Source organism: Sugiyamaella lignohabitans, chromosome C (genome assembly GCF_001640025.1).
Source record: "Sugiyamaella lignohabitans strain CBS 10342 chromosome C, complete sequence".
Lineage (NCBI taxonomy): Eukaryota > Fungi > Ascomycota > Dipodascomycetes > Dipodascales > Trichomonascaceae > Sugiyamaella > Sugiyamaella lignohabitans.
This window is the reverse complement of record NC_031671.1, coordinates 2,308,990-2,321,200: the sequence shown is the minus strand read 5'-3', so window position 1 is coordinate 2,321,200 and position 12,211 is coordinate 2,308,990. Positions and strand designations below refer to the sequence as shown.

Genomic DNA, 12,211 nt, shown 5'->3' with positions numbered 1-12,211 from the left:
ATGGACAAAGTATTAATGATCAAGTAGCCAAAATAATTTCTGTTCTTGGCCAGCCTCCTGCACAATGGATACAAAATATTACGAAAACAGATACAAAACATGAATTGACTAGACTTTTCCAAACTTATAAAAGAACAACCTTGGAAGAAAAATATCCAGGAGCAAATAGCCAGCTCTTGGATTTAATAAGTCGGATGTTTATCTATCACCCAGACCGAAGAATTGATGTTCTACAAGCCCTTAACCATCCCTTTTTTGAAACCATTCGAAATCTTGATGACGAGCCGGAGTGTCCCAAAACGTTTAATTTCGACTTTGAAAGCTTGGAGCCCGAACGGATGTTTCGTAAGTAGCTGAAAGTCAACATTCCTTAATCATTTGTCACTAACTACATGTAGATGCTCTCAGACGGGAGGTTAAAAAGTTCCGTCAAGAAGTAAGAACAAGCCCAATGAGCAATAACTTGTCCTTGGTGACCACAGATTCAACATCGCATATCAACTATAACAACGAAAACAATCTTAGTACGATTTCTAAAAGTATAGAGCCACAAGTTTTTATCAAACGAGGAAACTATACCTACCATAGAGATAGAGTGCACTAATGCAATTGTCATAGTTTTATACTGATGCTCACTTTCTAATAATACTACTTTTCTTTACATCCTAAATAGGCAATTTCAGGGGATTCAGGGGACAGTAGCCGCGATAAAATGCTCGCGCGGCACTTATCCCGTTTAGGTTGAAATCGGTCCACTTCTTCAGAAGCCCATTTAATCATCGTAACAAGATCAGAGTAGCCTGGAATATGAGTGAGAGCAAGACGAATTCTCAACATTCTTCAGAAGATGATGACCAACCTGATGAGTGGTGAGTATAAGAGATAAGATCGAGGAGTTAAAACGAGTTGAACTGAGGGCAAGGGTCACCAGACCAGATCCAAAGCCCTGGTTCAGTAGCTGTGTTATATAGCCAAAAACCGTATGAGCAATGGTACTAATAAATAGGGACCAAAGAATTATTGACACTGGCTGCTCGGCTGAAAATATGGCATTGACAAATTGTCATGCGGAGAAAAAGAATTGGCGCGAATGTATCCCTGAAATGGAAGCTTTCAAGAAATGCTGGGCAAACCACAATAACAATGAGAGAACATCAACTGTCAATGAATCTTAAACAGTTCTCTGTAAACTACCACCAAACGTTGTTTATATTACAATGTGCATGTAAATAGGAATACGAAGTAAATTATTAATCTGCCTCTCCCCGGCTGCAGTAGCACTGCTCTAGTAAATTCTAAGCTGCTACTCAAAGACGATAATGTAGCACGAATGCCATAAATTTCATAAGCTACTAGCTACTAGTAGTATAAATAGAGGGTAAGCAACAAATAAGATATAGAATGTCTAGAGATCGGACTCAATTACAAGAACTTGGTCACTGTCCTTTTGGGGTCGAGGGCTCTTCTTGTGGTTCTCATGGTTCTTCTGCAAAGGAGTTTCAGTGGAATGACTCCCATTGGTAGCTGAGGGACCAGCAGAATCTTGCCTATTTTCCTTCAGCCTCCTCTTTTTTCTCCTTTCGCGATTTTTCTGTGTTCTGGCATTATCCCGTTGTTCTGCTTCCTTTCTCTTTCTCTCGAATTCCTCATCATCCTGTTTCTTCTGGATCAACCTCTCCTCCTCCCCCTGTTTATCCAGTTCTCGTCGTTTTGTATTTTTATAGAGATGGAAATCGCCAGATCCTGCTGCCGATATTGAACTAACGACAGCCAGTTGATCCTTGTTTCTCACAGTTTCACCCGTGACATCACCAGTTTTCACAATTTTAATCCCATTGATGGCTTTTATGGCCTTTTCTGGATTATTCAGTAGCTTTTCTAATTCACTCTTCTGAATATCGACAGGAGAAGCATTTTTATGAGCTCGACCTGCCCTGCTCATCTATATATGCCGGTTCGAACATCATCAGTTTCCCCTGAGAATGCATTTATAAATCGGTAGAAATGTGGCGATCGGGATTTTCAGCAACCCGGGGTCGCTCAAAATGAACGACTTATAATAATTCAAGCCAAGACGCGCGACTGGGGACCACACCAAAACAGGGGGCGCCGCATGGTAATTGGGAGTTCTGCCAGGTGTCACAGTAGATTTAGCTGGAACTGCGATATTTCAACATCACTCTCACGTTGACTCGTTGTCTTGTTCTTACAGACTAAATAAGTTGAAAGGAAACAAGTCTTAAACTTAAAGTTTTATTTTTGTAGAAAAAGAGGGAATTGAACTGGGTCGAATTGAGGTTGTATTGGAATTGTAGCCTAAACTGGGACAACAGAAAGCTGGAATACGCGTCACAGTGTCTGGTCTATTGAAATTCACAATACAGAAATAAAATGGTTAAACTCAAGGAAATCCCTAGAACATCGACCTTTGCATGGTCTCCCAGTGCCAGTGAACCTCTTTTGGTTACTGGTACTGTAGCAGGTGCAATTGATGAGGATTTTTCTTCGACAACTCAATTGGAGCTTTGGGACCTGTCCCTTCTCGACCATTCTCCTGAATCTTTCCAATTGAATCCCAAGGTATCAATTGATACTGATGCTAGGTATGTTAGGAATTTAACTGACTTCAGTGTTTAGAAGAGTGGAAAACTAACTGTCTAGATTCTATGATATTGCTTGGGGTGGTGCATCGTCGTCGAACCCTCAAGGATTCATTGCAGGTGCATTGGAGTCTGGTAGCTTGCAAGTGTGGAAGCCTGAAGATATTCTCAAGGGAAATAGCAGTCCGGTTGAAAAATCTGAGAAGCATAGTGCTGCTATTAAAGCGATTGACTTCAATCCCATTCAAAGTCATTTATTAGCATCAGGTGGTTCAAAGGGAGAGGTTTTTATCTGGGATATTAATAAATTTGCCTCACCATTTGCTCCTGGAACTCAATCAAGTCGCCATGATGAAATTGAAACCGTCGCTTGGAACAACAACGTGGCTCATATTATGGCTACTGGTGGTAACACTGGATTCACTTCGGTCTGGGACTTGAAAAACAAACGCGAGGTTCTTCATTTATACTACAATCCGGGAAACACTGGCAATAGTCAGCGAAGCGCTGTTAGCAGTGTTGTGTGGCATCCTAACAACTCAACTAAATTGATGACGGCGTCAATCGACGATGCTAATCCAGTTATCTTGTTATGGGATCTGAGAAATGCAAATGCCCCTGAAAAGATCTTAAGAGGTCACGAAAAGGGTGTTTTATCTTTGGATTGGTGTAAGCAAGACAGCGGCTTATTATTGTCTGGTGGAAAGGATAATCGTACTTTGCTATGGAATCCTGAATCTGGTGAACAATTGGGTGAATACCCTATTGCTGTCAACTGGAACTTCAAGACTAAGTTTAACCCCAAGGTTCCTGATATTCTTGCCTCTGCTTCTTTTGATGGTAAGATCACTGTACAAACCTTGCAAGATGTTGGCGCTGTTGATAAGCCAGAAACAAAGCAAAAGTCTGGATCTCCTGATGATTTCTGGAATCCTTCTTCCTATGTTGACACTTTACACCCAACTTTTGCATTAAAACAAGCGCCCAAGTGGTTGGCAAGGCCTGTCTCTACAGCCTTTGGATTTGGAGGAAAGATTGTTTCCGTCAAGACCACTGGTGACGAGAAGAAAACTTCAACTGTTATCATTTCCAAATTTGTTGAGGACGAGAGTTTGAGTGAAGAGACCACTAAATTCGCATCTGCTTTACAAGCTAAAGATATTAATAAGGTTGTCACTGAACGTTTGGGACATGTTCAAGAGGGCACTGAGAAATATGACTGGGATATTCTTCAGACTCTTTTAAGCAAGACTGGTGACAGCAAGAGCAAGTTTGCTGCTCTGTTTGAAGACAAATTCAAGGAGATTAGTGATGACAGCGATGAAAAGAGTGAAGAAAAGACTGAAGATGACGATTTCTTGAGCTCCTTGTCTATTTCTGATGGTAAGTACGTTCCAACTGGGTCTTTTAGCCTCTTCTCCAATGGTCAATCAGAGTCGGAAAAGGCCATCAGCAAAGCAATTCTCAAGGGCAAGTATAACGAAGCTGTTGAGATTGCTCTTAAGCAGGGTGATCTCTCAGATGCTTTCTTGCTCGCCCTTTATGCCGACGATAAGACTAAGGACAGAGTCAAGAATTTTTATATCAACAAAAATGCCGAGTCTAAACCATTTGTTCGCTTGCTGGCTGCTGTAAGTGATAAGAATCTTGACGACTTGGTTGAAAACTCGGATACAGCTGAATGGCTTCAAACCATCAATGCTTTGTTAATCCACTCGTCCAATGAAAAAGAATTCCAGACCCTCTCTACAAAGCTTGGTGATCGTTTGTTCGCCAACAGAGGTGCCATTTCCGACAAGACATCGAAGGAAGCTGAAGAACTGCGTAATAATGCTTTACTATGTTATATTGCTGGTTCAAGTCTTGAGAAGACTGCATCTATTTGGCTTAACGAGATCCCTGCTACTGAACAAGAGGAGCTCAAGAGCAAGAGAGCTGCTAGTTCATACTCTGCTCATGTCAAGGCTCTTCATTTGTTCATCGAAAAGGTAACTGTATTTACTGAGGCTGCAAAGATTAATCCTAGCAGTGCTGCTACCAGTTCTGACTTGGATCAATTATACGAGGTTTACAGAGACTATGCTAATATTGTGGCGTCACAAGGACTTCTGGAGTTGGCCAAGAAATATCTGGATTTGTTGCCATTACATTATCCAGGTGTTTCTTTAGAAAAGGAAAGATTAGCTAAAGCTGGAAAGAAGACTGCTAGTACCACGACAGCTACTGGTAGAGCTCCTACTTCCCGCTATGGTGCAGTTCCAAGCAACACTCCTGCTGCAGCAACTCCTTCTATCTACTCTAATATCCCATCTGCCAAGGCTCCTGGTCCTGTGCCAAATGCTGGTCTCAAGCCATCTGTTCCTGCTCCAGCATCCGCTTCTCCTTATGCCCCAGTGGCGCCTGCTAGTAATGTTGGAGGACCCACTGCTGGCGTTCCTGCTATTTCAGTTAACTCTCAGGCCAGTGCTCCTGCTAATCCCTACCAACCCCAAGGATATCAACAAGCACCTGCTAGAGGTGCTCCTGTAGCTGCTCCTCAAATCCCTGGCCCACCACCGGTAGGAGGCATTCGATCATCGGTATCTCCAGTCACAGCACTAAACTCTGCTAATGCTTCATCATCAGCACCTCCTCCACCAAAGAAGAATCCTGGTGGCTGGAACGACTTACCAGTATCTGCTATTGGCGCTCCTAGGAGACCACCCTCGTCTGCTACTGCCATTGCAAGCCCATTCCCCAACCAGCCATTAACGAGCAGCCCTCCTGTTGGATCAAACCCTGTTTCCAGACAAGGATCGTTTTCGGCCGTACCACCACCTCCACCCACTGCTGGTGTGCCACCACCACGGGCGCCACCTTCGGCTTCTCCAAAGCCTCCAGCTGCCAATCCCTATGCCCCTCCAGCCGGTGCTAGTGGCCACAGTTTCTCACCAAATCCTCCTTATGGTGGATTTAACGAGCAACCACCTGTAGGTGTTCAACCTTCGAGATCGATTGTGTCACCTCCACCACCCAATCCTTATGCTCCTTCGCCAAGTGCTCAACATCCAGGACTCAGTGGTCCTGGAGCTTCTAACCCATATGCTCCACCTCCTGGCCAACAACAGCAGTTCCAGCAACCACCACCAGGTGTTAACAATTTCGGACATTCCCAATTGGGAGGACCAGCTTATGGAGCCCCACCACCTCCATCTCCAGGAAGAAACTTGGTTCCACCAGTTGGTGCCCCAGTTGTAAACCAAGAGCCTCCACCACCGCCACCAGTGGAGGAGAAGCCTCCTGCTCCTAAATATCCACCTGGAGATAGAAGTCATATTCCTGCAAATGCTCAGCCCATCTTTGAAATTCTCAGTGGAGAACTTTCGCGTGTCAAGCCAGTAATCCCTGCAAACTTCCAAAGACAAGTTTCTGATGCTGAAAAGAGACTGAACATTCTATTTGATCATCTCAACAATGAAGACCTCCTCTCGGATGAGACAGTCAACGATTTAGTTGTATTGTCGCAATCCCTTGTCGCCAAAGACTACAACACAGCCACTCAACTTCATGTTGACATCTTGACCACCCGCAGCGAACAATGTGGCCAGTGGATGACTGGTGTCAAGAGACTGATTGAGATGTCTAAAGCTGTACCTTGATAGATATAAAATAGTATAATATATCGTATAAATATGCAATAATGGGCCTGCTTCTCGCTTGATCTCAGAAGTTTCATCTTGTAGTTCGAAGCAGGGGAGGTCAGAGCCTGAGGTTGAATCATGGCAGCATAACGGCTGGTTGTTTATATTGAACGCTATATGAATTAAAATACAAGCTGTAACAGCCGGCGGAAAAAACCGCGAACATATTCTGGATTAGTTCGAGTTCCATGAGCCAGGAATGCGAAACTCAGTGAAAAGAGGAGGGTTTCGAGTTTCGGGTGGAGTTTGCTGAACTGTTGCGGAAGAAGAGCAATCATTGCCTTGGGAGCCACAAATAAAGCGAGCTCACCTCTACGACGGGAATTTTCTACCAAGGAACCTAAATGTTAGTTAGTATCTAATTCCCAGGTAAAACAAATACGGTGGACAAATCCTTTATAATACTTACTCAGACCACATGTCAATGCGCCAAGGCCGGGTCCATAAGTGTCCTCAAGCTGATGAGGCGTTGCCCTAGGGAAAAGAATCGGCCCTAATCTCGTACGAACAAGACAAACAGAGTACCAGTTCAAAGTAATATAGGCAGCTAGAAACACAGAAGACCTGGATGAACCGATCAATATCCTGGGCAAAGATTTCACAAAAGACTTTGACCTAAGACTGAGAAGGACGTTCAAAGGAAAGTAGATGGACATTGAGGTTATAAACCCCCGGTAAAACCTCCAAAGAGCATGAAGTTCACAGTTCTCGAAACTGTTCTGATGAATCAATTTACAGGGAATGGGGCCTGGCGAAGAAAAGTCTGCACATAATGGATCAAACCCATACTTCTCTGCGGTAGCATTGAGAATGTCATGTTTCGGGTGAGTTTTAGGGTCGCAATTGTAGTACACATCTCCATTGCGAATATATCTTAGAGCAGTCACAAAATCATCATCCATATTTGCAGCCCTGGTGATCCATTTCTGGTACGATGGAGATAGACGATGGGGATAGAAAAACCACGAGAACATAATTACAAACGACGAGGCAGTGAAAAACGAGACATCAGCGATTCCATGAAACAAGTCAGTAGAAACACCAGACTTAATTGCCAAGGTATGGAAGAGCAAATCACATGCTCTTACAAACGCTATAGTTGTCAAGTCAGCAGTATCGCTAAGTTCCGCACGGTGAAGGAGCTGCTCACTTTTACCAAGTTCTTTCTTGTACCGCCAAAATAGAACAGCACATGAAGTGAAAGCAGAAATAAAGAAAACTGCAGGAGGATTTTTCTTTCCTCTATTGGTTCGTGAGATCACACTATTTAAAACGTATACCGCAGCAATCAACTTTCCAATAAAAGCAGGCAATCGATTTGGTAGCAACCCGTTCCTGAGTGCTCGTAGCATTTTCTCCAGTATAGCCAAGGCCGACTCTTTCTTACGTATTCCTCGAGATATTATCGCAATAAACCGAGGAACAAGCACATATATATATGCAGCCAGGAAACCTTTAGCAGACTTGTTTACAAGTTCATTCTTAAGCAGCTGGTGTAATGTTGCAAATACCAAATTAGGCTTTCTAGCCAAAATAGATGAAGTGGGTGCCATGTTGGCACCTAATTATTTGATCTTGCAGCGAGCAAGCTATAAAAACAAGAAAAAAAATTCGGATGATCACAGTTTGTGAAGCAGAAACTACTATCAATAGACACAACTGACCAATGACTGTGTATTTGACAAGTATCTTATTTGGTGATAGGTGATCTGCAAATGGAGAAGTACCCCAGAAAACCATGTCTGAGCTGCATGAACCATAAAAAACGAGATAACCTGATCCAATAATGAAGTCTAATAGTCAATTATTTATAGAGCGACTCGATACTCACCAGACTATGCAAAACAGCAAGTTAATATATATCTCATAACCGGAACTTATGCTCACATTCACAACTTACTGATTTTTTTTAGGTCCAGATCTTAGATCTAGCTGAAGTCGCGGTTAGGGTGGATTTACCCCTGAGAAGCAAGCCCGAAATAACTGGTTTGAGAGTGATGCATATACAAACCTTATATAAACAAACGGCAGGCAGTTAGAACTCAGTGACCATTGTCAGTTAAAGAAGCAAGCAATGAATACGTCTCTGTCCCTACGGTCAGTCAGTGGAACCTCACAGAGACTTCCTAAAAGAGATCGCATTATACAGTCGACAGATGTTGATGCACTTTCGTCCAAATACTCAGCATATCTAAAGGGCTACATTTCGAAAGATCGCGATCCATTTGTAGAACCACTAGTAGCTCAATTCACTGCTGGCAAAGGAAGTACTACCAATAATGCATTTATTGCGAAGCTACCACTAATCAATCGAGGTGAGTGGACACCAGAAATAGACGACTCGAGCGAAGCGAGAGGAGCCATGAGGTCTGGGGTGTAGCCCCAGCCGCCGGTGGCAGCGACACAAAGAGAAGTCATGTGTAGACTAACAACTCAAGGTACGTATATCCGAGTAAACTCAATTGACTTGTTGGTTGAAGCATTTCTTAATAAAGACGACAGTCCAAAGCAGATCATATCATTAGGGGCTGGGTCAGATACACGGCCATTCCAACTGTTAACGAATGAAAAATACCACAATCGGCTTGTTTATCATGAAATTGACTTTCCTGTTAGTACTTCCAGAAAGGTAGCTGCAATTGTAGCTGACCCGAGGTTTAGTAGTGCTATTGGCACCGGTATAGAAAAATCAGAAAACGAGATCCATTCAGAAACGTACCACCTACATGCTCAAGATCTACGTAATATCAAGTCTGATAGTTTTGAAATTTTGCGAGGCATGGACCAAAGCATAGATACTCTTGTTATCAGCGAATGCTGTCTCTGTTATTTGGAGCCTGCCGAGTCGGCAGCAGTGTTGTCTTGGTTCAAGTCCAAATTCTCCAGAATGGGTTGCATTATATACGAACCAATTGGGTTGGACGACCAATTTGGTCGAGTCATGATACAGAACCTGGCCGTCCGAGGTATTTCGTTACCAACATTGAACAAGTATCACAGTCTTAGATCACAAGTCGAACGCTTGGTGGCGTTGGGATTGGAAAATTCCAGGGCAGCTGATATGGAATTCATTCATGACAACTGGCTTTCTCGCGAAGATAACGAGCGGATCGATAATCTGGAGTTCCTTGACGAGCGAGAGGAACTCAATCTGCTTCTGAGACACTACTGTATAGCCTGGGGGAGCGGTCAGTCTTGGAAATGGGACTTTCCAGAAAACAGCCAGCAAGCTTGAAACGAAATACGAAAAAGTAGCATGCAATTTACAGTTTATTTATACTACATCACCACCAAAACCAACTGGTACAGGGCTTCCTTGTGGGGTGATGGCCATAACTTTATATATTTTACCCATTCCGCCAACATTATTACTAACGAGACGGTTATATGCCTCCGAGATACGAATTTTGCCATCTTCAGATTCTTGACTGTTAGCAAGGGCTGTAGCACGAGCACCGATACCCATTGTATGAAGCCAATCTGCCTGGGTGACAGGACCATGTACATCGACAGGACAAGACTCTTGAGCGGCGATTTTAAGAGCCTGGAAGTCAACATCAGTGGATAGATCTGCTTCTCCAGGAGTGGAGAATGGTGATACGATTTTATGGTCTTTGATGGCGCGGAGAGAGTCGACTGGGACAGTGTCAGATGAGCCGTAATCAATAATCAAAGCACCACCAACGCCACAGTTTGCAATAACATCGGCCATTTGAGCAGATACGTCCCATCCTTCAGGACAGATTTCCACTCGGGATCCGACCGGCAGCTTTGAATACCGCTCGTGCGTTTGAGGAACGATTTTGCTTGAAGGAGTCCAGTGAGGGTTGATAGTCATATGAAACCTTACTGGAGTATTGTTTGATGAAGTGGCCATGGCTAAAGCGGCAGAACCAGCCGATGAACCCGTTGATGAACCCAGTCCACTTCTTCCAAATGGAGTACAATCAACGACTCTTTCTCTCCACCCATTTTCAGTGTGCTCAAATTGTAGAATAGGGAGAGCATCGAAAAATTCATGTGCAATAATAAAAGTAGCAATATCATCTCTAGGAAGTTCCTTGACATTATCATACCAGAAAATAGGATTGTTCCATTTGGTAGTTCCTCTAAACCCGGTATCAGCAGGATTGAGAATGGTGGAATCTCCACAGAGCAAATTCTTTTGCATGTTCCGTAATGTAGGACTAGCTTCAATCATATAAATCTCCTTAATTGCTTCATTAAACTGTGGAAATGATCTGGCGGCTCGTAATAAATCATCCATCAGGGTTCCTCTACCAGGTCCAAACTCCACGAGCCTAAACTTTGCTGGCTGACCCTGGCTCATCCATTGAGCTAGAACCCAGATTCCAACCAATTCACCAAACATCTGTGAAATCTCTGGAGAAGTTACAAAATCACCGCCCGCTCCAAACGGATCTTTATTAATATAGTAGCCACCAGTGGGATTTGTTAGACATTGCTTCATATAATTAGCCAAAGAAATGGGTCCAGTAGCATTAATTGTTTCAGCTAGAAATTTGGCTAACGTATTAGAGCTCGAACTCGATGTCACTGAAATGTCGCTACTTTTTTTCGAAGAACTACTTTTATTTGACAATTTACCACTCTTGCTGCTACTGTTCAATATGAGCTTGCTTTCATGGAAATGCCGAAGACCCGCTCTCCTTAAAAGCGAAGAATTGCTAGTGATTGGCTGGCTAGCAACCTGTCGACTGGCACATCGGCAGGCCCGAATCCTGCCAGCCATTTGCCAGAAACCTGAACTTGTCGACATGATGTATCGGTTATATATTACTCCACAAGATGGGGTGAGGTCGAACTGATGCGCAATAATATTATTTCATGATCATCTCTGCGTGGTAACCAGCCGTATAGACGCAGGGCCCTGACTTCCCCCATACGACCCCCACGCAGATTACTTCTCCGCTTATGCGCGAGGATAAGAGGGGGAACTAGATTCATGTTCGTTCGTTCACGTACTTCCAATCGTCGGTTTAGAAGTTACACAATTTTAACAATGCCATTCTCTTTGAAACAAGGACATACCGCTGTAATTATAGGCTCTGCTACAGGAATTGGCCGTGCTGCTGCTCGTAAATGGGCAAGCCAGGGAGTCAAACTCGCTCTGTTCGATAAGAGTCAGGAGAGACTCTCGATCCTCGCCAAGGAATTGGAATCGAAAACCACTGTTCTTTCTGTTTCAGGTGATGCTTCCAAGTTCGAGGAGGTGAAAGATTTTCAAAAGGCAGTTGTTGATAAGTTTGGCACTGTCGATTTGCTATTCTTGAATGCGGGTATCAGTGGAAAATCGGACTTCACCCATCCAGATCCCGTTCGAACATTCTTCGAAACCAATTTCTTCGGTGTTGTCAATGGCGTTTCTGCTTTTGTCGAGACTCTCAAGAAGCAATCTACTGAATCCCATGTCATCATTACTGGCTCCAAACAGGGTATCACCAACCCCCCTGGTAACCCAGGTTACAATGCTTCCAAGGCAGCAGTCAAATCTTACGCTGAAGGCTTATCGTTTGATCTTCAAGGATCTCCTGTTGAGGCCCACTTGTTGGTCCCTGGATGGACTCATACTTTCTTGACCGGTGACCGTGAAACTGCAGAGACTGCTAAACCTGCTGGTGCATGGTACCCCGAGCAGGTCGTCGAGAGACTCGAGCAGGGTCTTGATAAGGACGAGTTCTACATCTTCTGTGAAGATAACGACGTGACTACTGAACTTGATTTCAAGCGAATGCAGTACAACCTCAACGATATCCTCCTCGGAAGACCCGCCTTGAGTAGATGGAGACCCGAATACAAGTCCGAGTTCGAAGCATTTATTAAGAAGTAACACTAATACAATCATTTTGTGTCTCTATTCTCGCCTCCGGCGACTGGGGCTGTGCCCCAGATCCCCTTGCTCCTCTCGCT

The 12,211-nt window shown here is 43.8% G+C and overlaps 7 protein-coding genes across 7 annotated transcripts; 4 read left to right on the top strand and 3 right to left on the bottom strand.

The window, feature by feature from the left end:
* Nucleotides 1–1,405: 1,405 nt before the first annotated feature.
* Nucleotides 1,406–1,942, bottom strand: AWJ20_4440 (uncharacterized protein; the record flags this gene model as incomplete). The annotated part of the gene is made up of 1 exon (XM_018881510.1): nucleotides 1,406–1,942. One exon carries the CDS (start codon nucleotides 1,940–1,942, stop codon nucleotides 1,406–1,408), a length of 537 nt encoding a protein of 178 aa, XP_018734096.1.
* Nucleotides 1,943–2,391: 449 nt separating this feature from the next.
* SEC31 (Sec31p) lies at nucleotides 2,392–6,238 on the top strand (the record flags this gene model as incomplete). The annotated part of the gene is made up of 2 exons (XM_018881508.1): nucleotides 2,392–2,603; nucleotides 2,662–6,238. The coding sequence occupies 2 exons, from the start codon at nucleotides 2,392–2,394 to the stop codon at nucleotides 6,236–6,238; spliced, it is 3,789 nt and encodes a 1,262-aa protein (XP_018734095.1).
* Nucleotides 6,239–6,627: 389 nt separating this feature from the next.
* AWJ20_4438 (uncharacterized protein) lies at nucleotides 6,628–7,833 on the bottom strand (the record flags this gene model as incomplete). Its single annotated transcript, XM_018881507.1, has 1 exon — nucleotides 6,628–7,833. One exon carries the CDS (start codon nucleotides 7,831–7,833, stop codon nucleotides 6,628–6,630), a length of 1,206 nt encoding a protein of 401 aa, XP_018734094.1.
* Nucleotides 7,834–8,354: 521 nt separating this feature from the next.
* On the top strand, nucleotides 8,355–8,660 carry AWJ20_4437 (uncharacterized protein; the record flags this gene model as incomplete). The annotated part of the gene is made up of 1 exon (XM_018881506.1): nucleotides 8,355–8,660. The coding sequence occupies one exon, from the start codon at nucleotides 8,355–8,357 to the stop codon at nucleotides 8,658–8,660; it is 306 nt and encodes a 101-aa protein (XP_018734093.1).
* A 36-nt stretch (nucleotides 8,661–8,696) lies between these two features.
* Nucleotides 8,697–9,515, top strand: PPM1 (Ppm1p; the record flags this gene model as incomplete). Its single annotated transcript, XM_018881505.1, has 1 exon — nucleotides 8,697–9,515. One exon carries the CDS (start codon nucleotides 8,697–8,699, stop codon nucleotides 9,513–9,515), a length of 819 nt encoding a protein of 272 aa, XP_018734092.1.
* Nucleotides 9,516–9,554: 39 nt separating this feature from the next.
* Nucleotides 9,555–11,060, bottom strand: AWJ20_4435 (uncharacterized protein; the record flags this gene model as incomplete). The annotated part of the gene is made up of 1 exon (XM_018881504.1): nucleotides 9,555–11,060. One exon carries the CDS (start codon nucleotides 11,058–11,060, stop codon nucleotides 9,555–9,557), a length of 1,506 nt encoding a protein of 501 aa, XP_018734091.1.
* Nucleotides 11,061–11,303: 243 nt separating this feature from the next.
* AYR1 (acylglycerone-phosphate reductase) lies at nucleotides 11,304–12,131 on the top strand (the record flags this gene model as incomplete). Its single annotated transcript, XM_018881503.1, has 1 exon — nucleotides 11,304–12,131. The coding sequence occupies one exon, from the start codon at nucleotides 11,304–11,306 to the stop codon at nucleotides 12,129–12,131; it is 828 nt and encodes a 275-aa protein (XP_018734090.1).
* Between the last annotated feature and the right edge of the window lie 80 nt (nucleotides 12,132–12,211).